This window comes from Geospiza fortis, unplaced genomic scaffold, assembly GCF_000277835.1.
Source record: "Geospiza fortis unplaced genomic scaffold, GeoFor_1.0 scaffold147, whole genome shotgun sequence".
In the NCBI taxonomy this organism is placed as follows: Eukaryota; Metazoa; Chordata; class Aves; order Passeriformes; family Thraupidae; genus Geospiza; species Geospiza fortis.
The window spans coordinates 2641691-2655078 of NW_005054372.1; the positions used below are offsets into that span (position 1 = coordinate 2641691).

At 39.0% G+C, this 13388-nt stretch overlaps 1 protein-coding gene across 1 annotated transcript in view; it reads left to right on the top strand.

Moving 5' to 3' along the window:
- The window catches only part of ABLIM2 (actin binding LIM protein family member 2), a 106719-nt gene that overhangs the window by 5154 nt on the left and 88177 nt on the right, over positions 1-13388 (top strand). The window contains exon 2 of the mRNA XM_031060072.1: positions 7679-7822. Coding sequence (XP_030915932.1) covers positions 7679-7822 — 144 coding nt within the window. The remainder of the gene's footprint in view (positions 1-7678; positions 7823-13388) is intronic.

Consider the following 13388-nt stretch of genomic DNA (forward strand, 5'->3'; position numbering starts at 1 on the left):
GGAATGCCCGAAGATACAGGTACGGTGTGGTGACTCCGCATTCTGGTCAGCCTAGACCTGAAATGACTCGTTTTTCACCTGGGGCTGTGGTAACTAAATCACTGATGCTGCCGTGAGAATAGCAACTCGGTGTTTATCTGGAAACACAGCAGAGTGGGGAAAGATGGTTAAAGGTTTATTGTAAATCGTGCTTTGTGTTCTTTTAATTATATGAATGATGATTTGGAAATGATACTGATTCTGGTAGTTAGCTGACAGCTCAATTTGAAAACTTTCTGCATTTTGTTTTTTTTTTAAATTGATATTGACTTCAGAGTTTATGTTAGACTATAATGTGAAAATAGCCCCTATTTCTTTATGCACATATCTTGGAGTATTGTTTCTAATCCTATCTCATTGCAATCTGCCTAAACCTGTACAAAAATAGCCTTTACAATACTGCAGTAGCAGTTATTCAAACTCAGCAGAGATTTTTATGAGCTGTGTTTGAATTCAGTAAACATTTTATTATAATAATGAGGGCAGGAGGTTAGCTTATGCTAGGTTTGTTTATGTGATATGAATTTAGCACAGAGCATATGGTGAGATTTTAAACTATTGTGTGAATACTTGAGCTGTGTTGCATCTCTCGTGCATGGTTTATTCACATGCTGTTGGATAACACCTCTCTATTGCCCCTGGTCCCAGAAACTCTGTAATTGGTGGTAAAAGCAGAGGTCAGCTCAGCTGTGCTGTGTGCCTGCCCTGTATCAGCTGTGGGTTTCTGTTTTGATGATGATGAGTAGGAGTGCTGGAAAAAGCATGCCTTGGAAAGGCACTGTAGGAGGGGTTGCTTTTATGTAGTAGAAGCAGGTATCCATTTCAAAAAGGAACACAATTCTTGGAGCATTTTACTTTGTATTTTTGGACAGTGTGAAAGAATTACTTTGAGACATATTGATGTATAGATTTATCGAATTTGGTGAATATTTTTTCTTATAATACAGGAACTAAAGAGAGAAGTAACAGTGCTTTGCTGTAGGAGCTACCACAGAGGTCTTGGAAAGAGCAGCGAGCACTTCTGGGGAGATGCTCAGACCCTCTTGGTGCAGAGAAGCACTATTGGGAAAGGGAGTGAGTGTGTGTGCTGGCCTGGGGACACCTGAGCCCTCTGTGTGGTCAGCTGGAGGGCTTGAGGGACGATGTAATATGGACATTGACAGCAAAACTTCTTTCCCTTTATCCTCCTGATCTTCTGGTTTCTCATGAGACATACAGAGGAGCAGGCATCTTATTGAGAAGGCACCATAAAGCAGGGAAACACATTTGTAGTCACTTAACACAAGGTGCTAATTGAGAAACAGGGTAAACCAGATTACCACCAGTTACTTAATGTTCTGTTTCAGAACATCTAACATCTCTATTCCTTAGGCAGGGCTGGGGCCAGGGAATTGCTCTTCCCCACTGCTGAGTGGGGTTGGCAGGATGGATGGGAAGAGCTTTTGCAGTTCCCATTACACAATTATTCTTTTTCTCATCTTTTCTGTGGAAAGGACCAATGGGGTTTCAGGCCCCCAGAAGGCTCCATAATGAATCACTGGTTCTTGGGGGGAAAAAACCCAACCAAACCCTTATCTAAATTGAATGTACAGCTGACACCCATGTAGTTCTCTGGTCACTGCATGTATTACCGTATTATGTATTTCTGTGTTATTCTCACATCAGCACAGCTCCTTGTCACTGGATTTTAAACAGACACAAGACAGGGAGAGGGCAGGGGCCACCTCTGCAGTGGGAATAACGTTTCACTGGGATATAGAGAAGCACTTAAATGCTTCTTTTCTTTAAGAAAAATCTATCAGATCTTTAAAAACATCTGTATGTTTTTAAATTCAACCCTGAGTGTTTTGACTCATTTGACACAAGCAGGGTTTGTTAAAACAACAACTTAAACTCCAATCCCTAATTCCAGCAGTACTTGTGTGCATCTTTTTTAATCCTGCTCCAGGAAGATTGCAAATTTAATTCCCCTCTGGGCTGCTGTGAACCTCACCCATCCCAAGTCACTTGATACAGCATAACAGCAATCAATAATTTTGTCCTGTTTCTCAAATACTTAGTGACTAAATGGCATTTGGGTCCCATATTTGTTTATTTTGATTTTCAGTAGCCACCTGTAACTATAGAGATGAAAGGTTTGAGTGTCAACACAAAGATAATTTGCTGGTAATTCCTTCTTGCAGAATAACATCCCTTACCAGTGCTGTGTGGTTTTGGTTCAGAGTTGCAATGTGGCCTTTGCCTTTGTTGAAAAAGCTGAACATTATTATGAACTAAACAGCTTATAATTACAGTTTGAAATATTGATGTCTAATATTTTTCCAGTCAAAAGTACGTTTTCGTCTCATGAAGCAAAAGGTGGTGGATTTATAGAGGAGCCTGTAGTGCTGATAGTTGCTAAAGAAAACTGTTGTATCTTTTCTACTGATGGAGGGTTGCTGTTGCAGGCCAATGATACTTTTTTTGTATGAGCCTGAAATGAAAGGCTTGCACTTTTTTATGCCAACCTCCAGAACACAATGATAAAACCACCAGAACAACCCACAGAAAGGACAGGGAAGGCGTCCCCCACCCCCCCAGGCCCTTTGTTTTTCCTTTCAGTGTTGCCTTTAGGCTCTGGTTCTGCACTATCCTTCCAGGATCCTTGGTGAGGAATTACCAAGGAATTACTGCTTTCTCTCCATTGAGAGGTAATTGAGGGTGTTGCAAATATTAGGAATAAAATTTCTTTTCTCATGAATTTTGTGTCTCCACTCAAATTCCATCTTTCTTTAGATTACAGTACTCTTTAAAATGTCAGCATCACAGACGGACAGGTTGGATGGGGCTTTGAGCAACATAGTAGAGGAAGGTGTCCCTGCCAATGCAGGATGGTTGGAACTAGGTGACCTTTAATGTCCCTTCCAACCCAAATCATTCAAGGATTCTGAGAATATGCTATCAAATTGTGTCATTTGGCCCTCTATCATTTTGGGCTTCTTTAATCACCAAGAGCAGGAAATCTATTAAACTGGTTTTTTTAGAACAGAGTTAAATAATGTGACACAAATGAGTTATGTGGCCTTAATTATGCCTGTATAGTAAACAAAGAAAGTGGAAGTCTTTATTATTAACCTTCATAGTTGAGGTTTGATTCCAGATTAAATGTGCATTCTTAAGCATGACACTCTTAATTTTCAGTGCTTGATTTCGAACCGCAGAAATGGCTTCTGTAGGTTCCTGTGCAGAGTTGAAACAAAACACAACAAACTGGAAAAAGCATTAGGGCTGTGTTGAATTCTGCAGTTTCTGGACATGTTTCTTCATCAGGTCTGTAATCTGCCATGAAGGTTTCTCATGTAGCTGTTGGAGAGCCTGATAGCAAAGGTGTTTGTTGTCTTCTGCACAGACCAGTCCTAGACTGGCTCTTTTGCCAGGAGTTTGATTTCTCTCAGCAGTTTGCTTGCAGCAGAGAGGAGGTGACATCTTCTATCCCAGGCTTCTGAGCAGAGCATGACCAGGGACTTGGGAATCCTCTCCCTTCTGTCACCACCATCAGTTTGTCTTGCTCCGCTTCCAAAGCCTTCCTGTCCCACCTAAATCTTTTCCTTATGTCTGGCACCTTAACCCAGTCCCCAGAGCTGTTAAATCCTACTTAGTCTAGCAATGATAAAGGAGCTGGGCTTAGTCAAAGGGATGGGTTTTTTACCATAAACTGTGGATTTTGGATCCAGTGTACCTGTCACAGTGTTCACCAAGGTCAGGCTGCAGACTTTGATCCAAATACTTCCAAAAGCAAGCTGCTCTGCTTTCTTTTTAATTTGAAAACCAATGTATTGTATACTAACCTTTTTTCCCCTTTATAAAAAGCTTAAACATTTTGTCTGAAATTTTCCCTGGAGAAGTAAGTTTGAGATCATCAAATGCAAGTAATGTTCATGTGAATGGTTAAAGTTTGGCAAAGCTCTCAGGCAAATATTGTGATTCTTAGGGATGGTCCTGTGTAGGGCCAAGAGTTATACTTGATGATCCCTGCCAGTCCCTTCCAGCTCAGGATATTCTGTGACTCTGCAAAAGTTATAAGCACGCTGAAAACATCATTTTACAGCAGCCATAAGATGTGTAATGCAGCTTTAATGATAAGCAATGCCACTGTCCCTCCTTCCCCATGGTACATGCAGCAAGTGCATGTCTAGAGTAAGCAATATAGAAGTGAGCCTGAGGAGTTTATCTTATTTGACAATTCTTCAGCAAACTGTTGCTCGTTAATGTGCCCCACTTGGTCCAGAGCTAAGCAGAATTATCTGCTGTGTAGCCTGGTGGAGACAGGCTGAGTCCTGACATCAGAGATGTGTGAGCACTGGACAGTTGGCAAGAATATTGGCAGTAATGTCCCCAGCAGACAAGTCTTGCACAAAGAAGTCCTGTGGAAACTGTGGAAATTGTTCATTCCTTGCCAGTTTTTGTCCTTGTCAAAAAGTGAGTGCAGTCAGATCCTTTTAGGGTTTAAGGATTAATGAGGATACCTCGTCTGGGAGAAAGGCAAATTTAGAGCAATCAGGTATTCAGTTGTATTTTGGTTTAGAAAAAGTAGCATAAAGTTAAGAAGGAAATTTCTACAAATTGGGGTAAAATGGAAGCATTTAATTTTTAATGAACTCTTTAGTTAGTTATGATCTGATGAGTAGTCTCAGATCATTGTGTTCCATCAGTAATTATTTCACTGATTAAATATGTTGATTTTTTTTTTGTGCTGCTTTGAAGACTGATTTTGATACATTAAGACATAAAGGTAGAATGCTGAAAATTGCCGTGTAAACTTATCTCCTTAAATATGGTTTGAAATGCAAGTTGAAATGTGAAGTTCCCTAATGGAATTAGTTTCTCAGAATTGTCTGCAGTTGAAATTTCAACCTAAACCATATTATGTGTCAATGTCTTAAAATGCAAACTAATATGTGATTAATTATATGATTTTGTTGTGCTAGATGGAAGGGTAAGTGATTCAAACTGTCTTCAGAAGGACCTCTTTGTAATGATCTCAGAGGCACTGTATTCCCACTGGGGTTTTGTGTGAAATACTTAGTAGCTCAGTTCTGAACTGAGAGAAAAGAAAAATAATTACTTCTTTGTCTGCAGTGTATATTTTAAATATGCTTTGTGTTACTTCAAAATTATTAGAAAAATTGCTGAAGAAATTTCAAAGAAGAATTTTTAAAAAACCTAAATATTTCCTTTTAAAATTTCCTTTATAGCCGAGTTACTGAGTTTTTAATTCCAAACCTTAATTTAGAGACACAGAGGGAAGGAAATGTGTGAAGTCCTGCTCTGTAGCTCTGGACACTGAGCACCAAATACATAATGGGAAACAAATTCATCTATTTTTTCTCACATTTTCGGTTTGCAACCATTGCCAGAAACAGAAAAAAAACCCAACTTTGCAACAATTTTCAGTGTTCTTCTGCTTTGCAAAAAATGCAGCACTGGACTCCCAGGGGCAAGAAAGCAAGTAGAAAAGCAGTGTTTTCTCTGGAAATGGGGGGCTGCTGTCCCTTTAGGGAAGGGGGATGTTTGGGGGGTGGGCTGCCCCTGGCAGGGCTCTGGCTCCTCCTGGCGCTGCTCTGCTCTGGGCTGGAATTCCTGAGCCTGGAATTCCTGAGCTGGGTTTCTGTGCCCTGTGGGACTCAGCACAGCATGGGCTGGCAGCTTTCTGTGCTGGCCAGGCACAGATGCCTCTGGAGAGATGCTGCTCTGAAAGGCTGGAACAGGGGAATAGTTGAGTGTGAGGAAAAGTCAGTTGTTTAATTGTTCCAATCAGAATTTTATATTTCAAATGTGACTGTTCAGGCCCAAATGTTCTGGCTATGGTCAGCTCCTTTTAAGTCAAGTCTTTCATGAATTATATGCTACAAATTTGATACTTGTTAGCAAATCTGGAGAGAGCAAACCTTTATTTACAGTTGCACTTTCAGCTGCTATTCTAGTAACTAACTCAGGAAAATACTTTGTTTTGGTTTCTTACAGGGTTGATTCTTTTTCAGGGTGGGTCGTTTGTTTTGGGCAGGTTACAGTACAGGGAGATTCTTGTGTCAGAAGTAAAGTATTGCAAAGTTCAGTTTCCTCTGTTTTTATTTGAGGAATAAATCAGACCCTCATAGTAGCCTGAAGGATCTGTACTTCTTGCTCTGTGTAAGTTTGAGCATCTGCCTTTCTGTAAACTTCAGTTGCCTGTCATGCTTATATTGTTTTTATTGGAGATGTCCTTAATTATAACCAGGCCTTCAGTAATTGCTCCAAAGTTCACAATGCCTTGAGCAGGACTTTTTGACCATCACAGAATGTGTAATTTTAGCAGACAAGGCAGAATGCTGGTGGGTGGTGAATAATGTCATGAGAAGCTCAAGCCCATATATCTTCTGGGGAAAAAAAAAAACCAAACCACTTTGGTTGCAGGAGTAGAAAGTGCTGTTTTGGGTAAAACTTGCAGCAAGTCCCCTGGAACAGTGTGTGGGAGGGAAGCTTAGCATCTTACTGAAATACTGACTCCTTCAACTCAGTGGATGTGGAAAAGCCTTTTTTGCTTAAGCCTATTGCTGTATGAGATGGTAATGGTTGCTCCGTCTTGACTGGTTGGTCGGTGAGTTTATTTTGTAGCTAAAATTTAAACAAAATCACTTTGAAATAAGCAATCCAGCCTTTGTAGTAAGCATGCCAGATTACAGAAGAAAATGTCATTAAATGTGTCATTTACTTGAAATGCTTTATAAGCTTTCCTGTTATTGGTTCTTCACCCAGGGAAAAAGCCAGATGTGTTGAGTTACAGTACAGCTCCTGTATAATTAACTGCCTTGATGTTTCCTCTCTGGACTCCTAAGTACACGGTGATAAAATATTGATGCAAGTGCTGCAGCAGGACTGCAAGAATAAGGTCATATCTCACCTGTTCCACATAACACATTGAGATGCCAACTTATCTCATGTTATCAACAGCACAATAAATGCAATTTCTAATTTACATCACAAGATGGCAGCAAATTTTTAATTCACTTAATTTTCACTAACCTAGATTAACCTAACTTCTTGAAATTGTGGTTTCCTTACAAAATGACAGAAAACTTTGGTTAATGGTCAGATACGTGTGCGATTTACAGGGATGTCAATGTTTCAGAAGCATTCAAAACGTCTACAGAGCTGTATTTCTGCATCAAAATCAAAAGGCACAAAAAAAAGGCATTTACTATGAACTTTAAAGATCAGTAGCTCACAGTGTAAGAGTTACCAAGTGCCATTAAAGATATTTTGAATTAAAACTATAGCTTTTATCTATATTATTTGATTTCTTGAAGAGAAAATATGACAAAGCATTTTTTGAAATTCAGGCAGAGGCTCTCAAGACTTGATCATGTGGATTCTTTCTTCTAAAAGGAATTCTGATTGATGTTTGAAGTGTGTTCAGTCAAAAGCTTTCAAAGTTATGAAATAACGGGGTTGGCTCGGCTCATTTTGGCAGATCTTTTCTCCTGTGCTGGCCAATCCCAGAAGTTAAAATTTTAGTCTGCTTGAGCTGATTTGTCTAGGTGTTAATTGTCATTGCTTGTAGATCTTACAGAAGATGCATCTATGGCCTTTAAAATGCTCTACTTTTTGTTTTCCCCTGCAGTTTCACAACCACAGGCTGTACATAGCCAGCTGGAGAAGCCATCCAGTACTGCAATTCTCTGCAATACCTGTGGAAAACCATGCAAAGGAGAAGTTTTGAGAGTTCAGAACAAATATTTCCATATTAAATGCTTTGTTTGCAAAGGTAAGTGTAACTGCTGCTTCTATGAGTAGGGCATTAGCAATGGTGTGTGGCTTAATGACCCTGCAAACTTCACAAACATATTTTACAATCCAATCCATGCCTGAAAGGGTTTACTGTGAAATCCCTGACTCCTTACTGTAAGATAATAAACAACCTAAGTCCCAAAACTGGAGAATGTTTTCAGTGGATATAAAGCTGTTTCTATCCATATTGGAGTTTACTGTAGATTTGGGATGTCAGGAAGAAGAGCACTTTGGGAGAACAGTGCAGGGCTAGGAGAGGATGAACATTTGCAAAGAAACTCGGAGGTTCCCTCTCTCCCAGCTCTTCTATGCATGCTGTAGGGTGCACCATGGCCACATCTGTCCAGGTTCTCTTGTGTTGGACTGTGATATTTAAATTCCAGTGTGACCCGCTGTGCTTTTCCATTTTTTGGGGGGAATGGCTTGGTTTGCTCCAGGTTGGTGCCTGGTGATCTAATATTGTCACATGAATAGCAGAAGGATGGTCACAGGAAAAGGGAATTATCTGATACAACACCCCTTCCGTAGATACTTGCTTGTTTAAAAACCTGTCTGGAAGCTGCTAAAATCTAGTTTGTTTTAAATGTACAGGTGCATAAATGTTAACTGATGTCGACTGAACAACCTGCTTACCTCCATTATTAGCCAGTGCTTCAAATGACATTTATTAATCCTTGTAGCCCAGTCTAGAAACATGAGCATGTCTCTGGTTCTAGATGTTACTGTAACTATTCCTACTCCTCTTTAGAGGAAATACTAGAAAGAAAATTGTCACTCTCTGTTAGCAATACTGATATTTTTTTAAATCCAGTGGGATTGAGTACATACTATTAAAAACTGAGGCAATCTTTAATGAGTTAGGACTAAATGTTCAGCTCAATAATTGTGTTCTTTGCAAAATTGCACCACAAGCAAAATAAGCATACAGCACTTTCCTAAACAGCAAAAATATTTTGGTCATCTATTCAGAAGAGATTAGTATTTAAAGCAGACCACAGCCCATACATTCATCTTTTAAGTTCTTTTAAAGCCAGCTGTTCTTATGGCAAATTTCACTGTTATATCAGTTTTTCAGACCTAGCTCAGGAAAAGAGCAGCTGATCTGTTATTCAGGAGTCTTGTTGCATACATGAACCAGTAACATTCTGGTATTTAGTCCATATTATTATCTTTATGAAGTCCAAGCCCCCTTTATTTTTAATAGATTTGCTATGAGAAAAGACAGATTCTGCAGAGAGAGTAAGACAGAATTGTACATCCAATTTTTTGTTTTATAGGCCACCTCCATTTAGATGCTGCCAGGTCACCAGCAAATGCAGCGTATGGTCACTCAACCGATTCACTGATCCCAAATTTAGGCAGTGCTGAGGACTTTTTCCCACCCCCATGCAGAGGAAGACGATGAATGCACTGTAGAATTACATTGCCCCAATCTGTCTGTAAGAGATAAGAAGGAGTTTGTTCTGCTTCTGGCAGATCTTGGATAAAATGAAGAAAAAATCATAATGTCAACGAGGTAGCAGGGTAGCATCTGTCAGCCACCTGTCAGTCTCTCAGCTGGCAGGAGAGTGTCAGAGGTGTGCTGAAAGTGCTGCTAGGTGTCAAGGCTCTTGGACTCCTCCTTACTAATCATTTTGCTGAGTTTGCCCACATGATTGCTTCGAGGGTTTTCTCTCATTATTTATATGCCTTAATTTCTTTTATCAGCTTTCAAGGGTTTCCATCCATTTTTCTGGCATTCTTCTGGTATCTGTTTTTGTTTTGTTTCTGGGCTTTATTTGTTACTTAAGAAGCATAAGTTGCTTTGTAATATGGATTTGCCATATTTTAGGTGTGAAGAGCTTTGGAGCAAGCAGAGCACTGAATATACATTTCTCTACATGCATAAAAGGAAAAAAAGCAGGTTAGGCAAATGTGACTTTGATTTTTAAATTAATGGATGAAGGAATAAAATGGTATTCAGTTCTGATCAGTCAGTCTGCTTTCAGCCTTGGAGGTGAGTTTTGTGCCATGACCTCTGCTGTGCACAGGCAGGGTGATGATGGTGGGAATGTATTTATCTTAATGTTGATTCCTCCCTGTGGTGCATTTATTTCAATGCTGCTCAGCAATGCAGTTTTTCCTGTCCTCATGCACCAAAGATAGCACATGGAACGAGGCTGTGTGTCCAGCATGCAGGACTGTCCAGGACAGATAATCCCATGTGTGGGCTGGCTGCATTGCCCTGCTAAGATGCCTGCCTGCTTGCTTGACTGCCTCTGTATTAAATCATCTTGTAGCCTGCATCAGAAAACATGTAATATTTATAAAGCTGCAGGAAATTTTGGTTCCTCTGTCAGAATTTATGGTTGTAGAGTGGTGGAAATTGCAAACTGATAAGAATGACAAATAGAGGTAAATGAGGTCTGTTTGAATGACCTCATCAGTGACAGATGATCTTACACTGGAAGAAGTTACACCTTTTTGAATATGTGTGAAATTTGAAACTAATTCTTTGATAGTTTTGGATTAATTATGAGGTTTCAGAGGGTCAAATACATTGGATTCTCTATTTCTACCCTTTTTTCTTTATTAGGGTAGAAAGGCAGTTTTGTGTATTGTCATACTTTTGTCTGATTATTCATAGAATGGTTTGGGTTGGAAAGGACATTAAAGATCACCTCATTCCAATTCCCCTGCCATGAGGAAGGACACCTTCAACTAGACCAGGATGCTCAAAGCCCCATCCAGCCTTGGGCACTTCCAGGGGTGGGGCAGCCACAACTTTTCTGGGCAACCTTGAGAATTTCAGAATGGTAACAGCAACTATATAGATGCCTTTTGTATTCAAAGTAAATTACATAACCAAGGAAGGTTAGGATAAAGTCACTAATTTCCATGCAGTTCTTCCTTCATTCCCATCCAGTTCTTCTTTCATTCCCCAGATAATACTTCTAAACAATTCAAAGTTTTTAAAAGGCAAACAACTCCTTTATTATCCAAGACTAAGAGACACATCCAGATTAAAAAATTTAACAGCAGTATTGGGAGCATCTGCTAGTTCTGCTCAGTAGCAAAGTATAATAGGACCTAGGGAGGTAAATAGACATTATAAATAAGGTTTATAGTCATATCTATTAAAATTTATTTCCTGTTCAGCTGCAGAACTAATCTGCTAATAAAATTCCATAGGGAACATGCCATCTAACCGCACTTCAAATTTTTACTTAATTTTAGTTTAAAATATATGCTATTTTAATCAGGTTTTGTAGAAGTACTGTTATGATGAAGCTGATATCTTTGATATAGCAAGTCAGAGTTTCATCAGACTTCAAGGGCTTTGGTTCCCATGTTAGCTAATTCCTTTTTTATTTGTTACCACTGTAATAAAAGTGTTAAGGACTGTAATTAAAAGCCCTGCAATAAACTATTTATGACTTAGAATGTCAAACTAAAAAAAAGTGTTGAATATAAAATATTCTGAGGGTGTCTGTCAGGTCAGAACTGCATTTAATGGAGTGGATGGTATTAGACAAATATTAACTTGGAGCTTGCTTACGGCTGTGATTGAGTAGACCCAGTAGAGAGACAGGTTAGCATAGAAATGTAGATAGGAAGATGCAGGTGCTGTAATTATATTATCTTGGGTAGCCTCTTAGATCGTTGATAATGATAGAAATTACCCTGTTTCATTAGTATTTAATTTTCTGCATTTTGATAGTATCCTAATATTTCCAGAATTGCAGTGACCAATTTAAACAGGAGAACCTGTACCATCTTGCTAAAGAGTGTTCTTTGTACGTATGTGAGAAGAACTATAACTCGCATCTCTGTCCTTTCCTGGTTTGTCTTGATGAAAGGAAATAAACTTCCAGTTTGAGCCACAGAGGTAAAAACATGACCTATGTGCTATACCTGCTTCATTGTATCTTGTTTTACCCCTAATCAAAATTCTCCTGATTGCTGTCTTGTTATGGGTGCAGCACATGCAGTCTTCCTGTTGGCACAGCTAGCAGTTGCAAGTATACTTTTTCTCCCATTAATTTCCATGGTTTTTTTTTTTTAATAATCTGCTAGAATTAATCACATCTTCACCTTAGAATGGGGTATGGGGTTCTGGGGATTAGTGTTTCTGTGACCCTGCAGTGTCCTGGGAATTGTGAAAAAGCCCAGGTCTGGATATATCACTTTTATACTATTTTCTCAGTAGAACATGCAGCAGAACCCAAAGTTATATAATTTATTGGGAAGTCCTATTAATGGGAAGGGCTAAGACAAAGTGTTCAGTGAAAATATTAAAAACATGGAGTAACTTGGCAATAGGAGTTATTTCTTTGTTAGATCAAATGCATTTGCTAGGATATAAATAAGTTCTCAGCTACACTGAGTAATCTGAGGGACTCACATTTGAGCATAGCTACAGGAGGTTTCACATTTCAAAATGGGAGTCACTTACGGGAAGCTCATTTGTAAGATTGCCCAGTCCCAGATTTTGCCAGGGAGTAGCAATTTCTGGTATTTCTGCTGTCATGGGCACTGGGGATTAGTGTAGGGACTCTTATTCATCAGGCACTCTCAGCAATGTGTCCAGCACTTCCTGAGTCCTGCAGGAGTTCGCAATCCCTGATCATATTAACAGGAAAAACTGTTTCCAGTGTAAAGCTCACCTAGGTTGCAGAGTGTGGTAGGTTTAGGGCTGCCTTACCAATATCATGTTAGCTTGTAATGTTTTATTTCACTGAAATGATGATGATGATAATAATGATCACTTTTGCTGGTGCAAAAGTAATTTAATGTATCGGCAAATGATTCTATGTTGTAGTTTTGAAACCTGAACTTTAAAATTTTTAATCTAATTTTATAAAAACAGCTCAATAATTACAGCACAAGCAAATTTTGGTCAGTTAGTTAACTTGCACCATCACAAAGTAATGGATAATTTTCCTTTTTTTATAATCATGTTCTTGTTGCAACCTTTCTTTGCATTCATTAAGAACTTTCTGCAGCCCCTCACATCCTGGCCACACACCGATCAAACCAGCACTCTAGCAACGTGGCATATATGTTTCAACCAGAGTCTGATGAATCCTTTTTTAAGACTATCTTTCATGAATTTAATAAATACATTATATTAGTAAAGCATGGTGAAATGGGAGGACTCATGGTTACGAGTACTGGTAAAGGAATATCTTAATAACATTCAATAGAAGGTAGCTAACTACCCACCAAAGGAGGCCAAACCTCTGTTGCTTTTGTTTTCCAATTTATTTGCTCTTATTTGCATCCTTCTAGTCATTTTAGTTATAATAGAAAGGTAAATATTCATTAGAGGATAGGATTTTCAAATCTATGTAAGCTTTACTGGCAGTACAGATACTATTCATATAAAAAAATTTTGAACATTATACATAGTTTCAACCCACTTTAGATAATGTCACAGAATTATTATTATTTAAAAAAGCCCTCAATTACTCAAGCTGTCTCTTGGTGTAAGGCTTTTCCTGTGCAAAAAAGAAGTCAGTGCAAGGATGCCTTTATGCAGGGGACTTGCAGACTGTGTGATG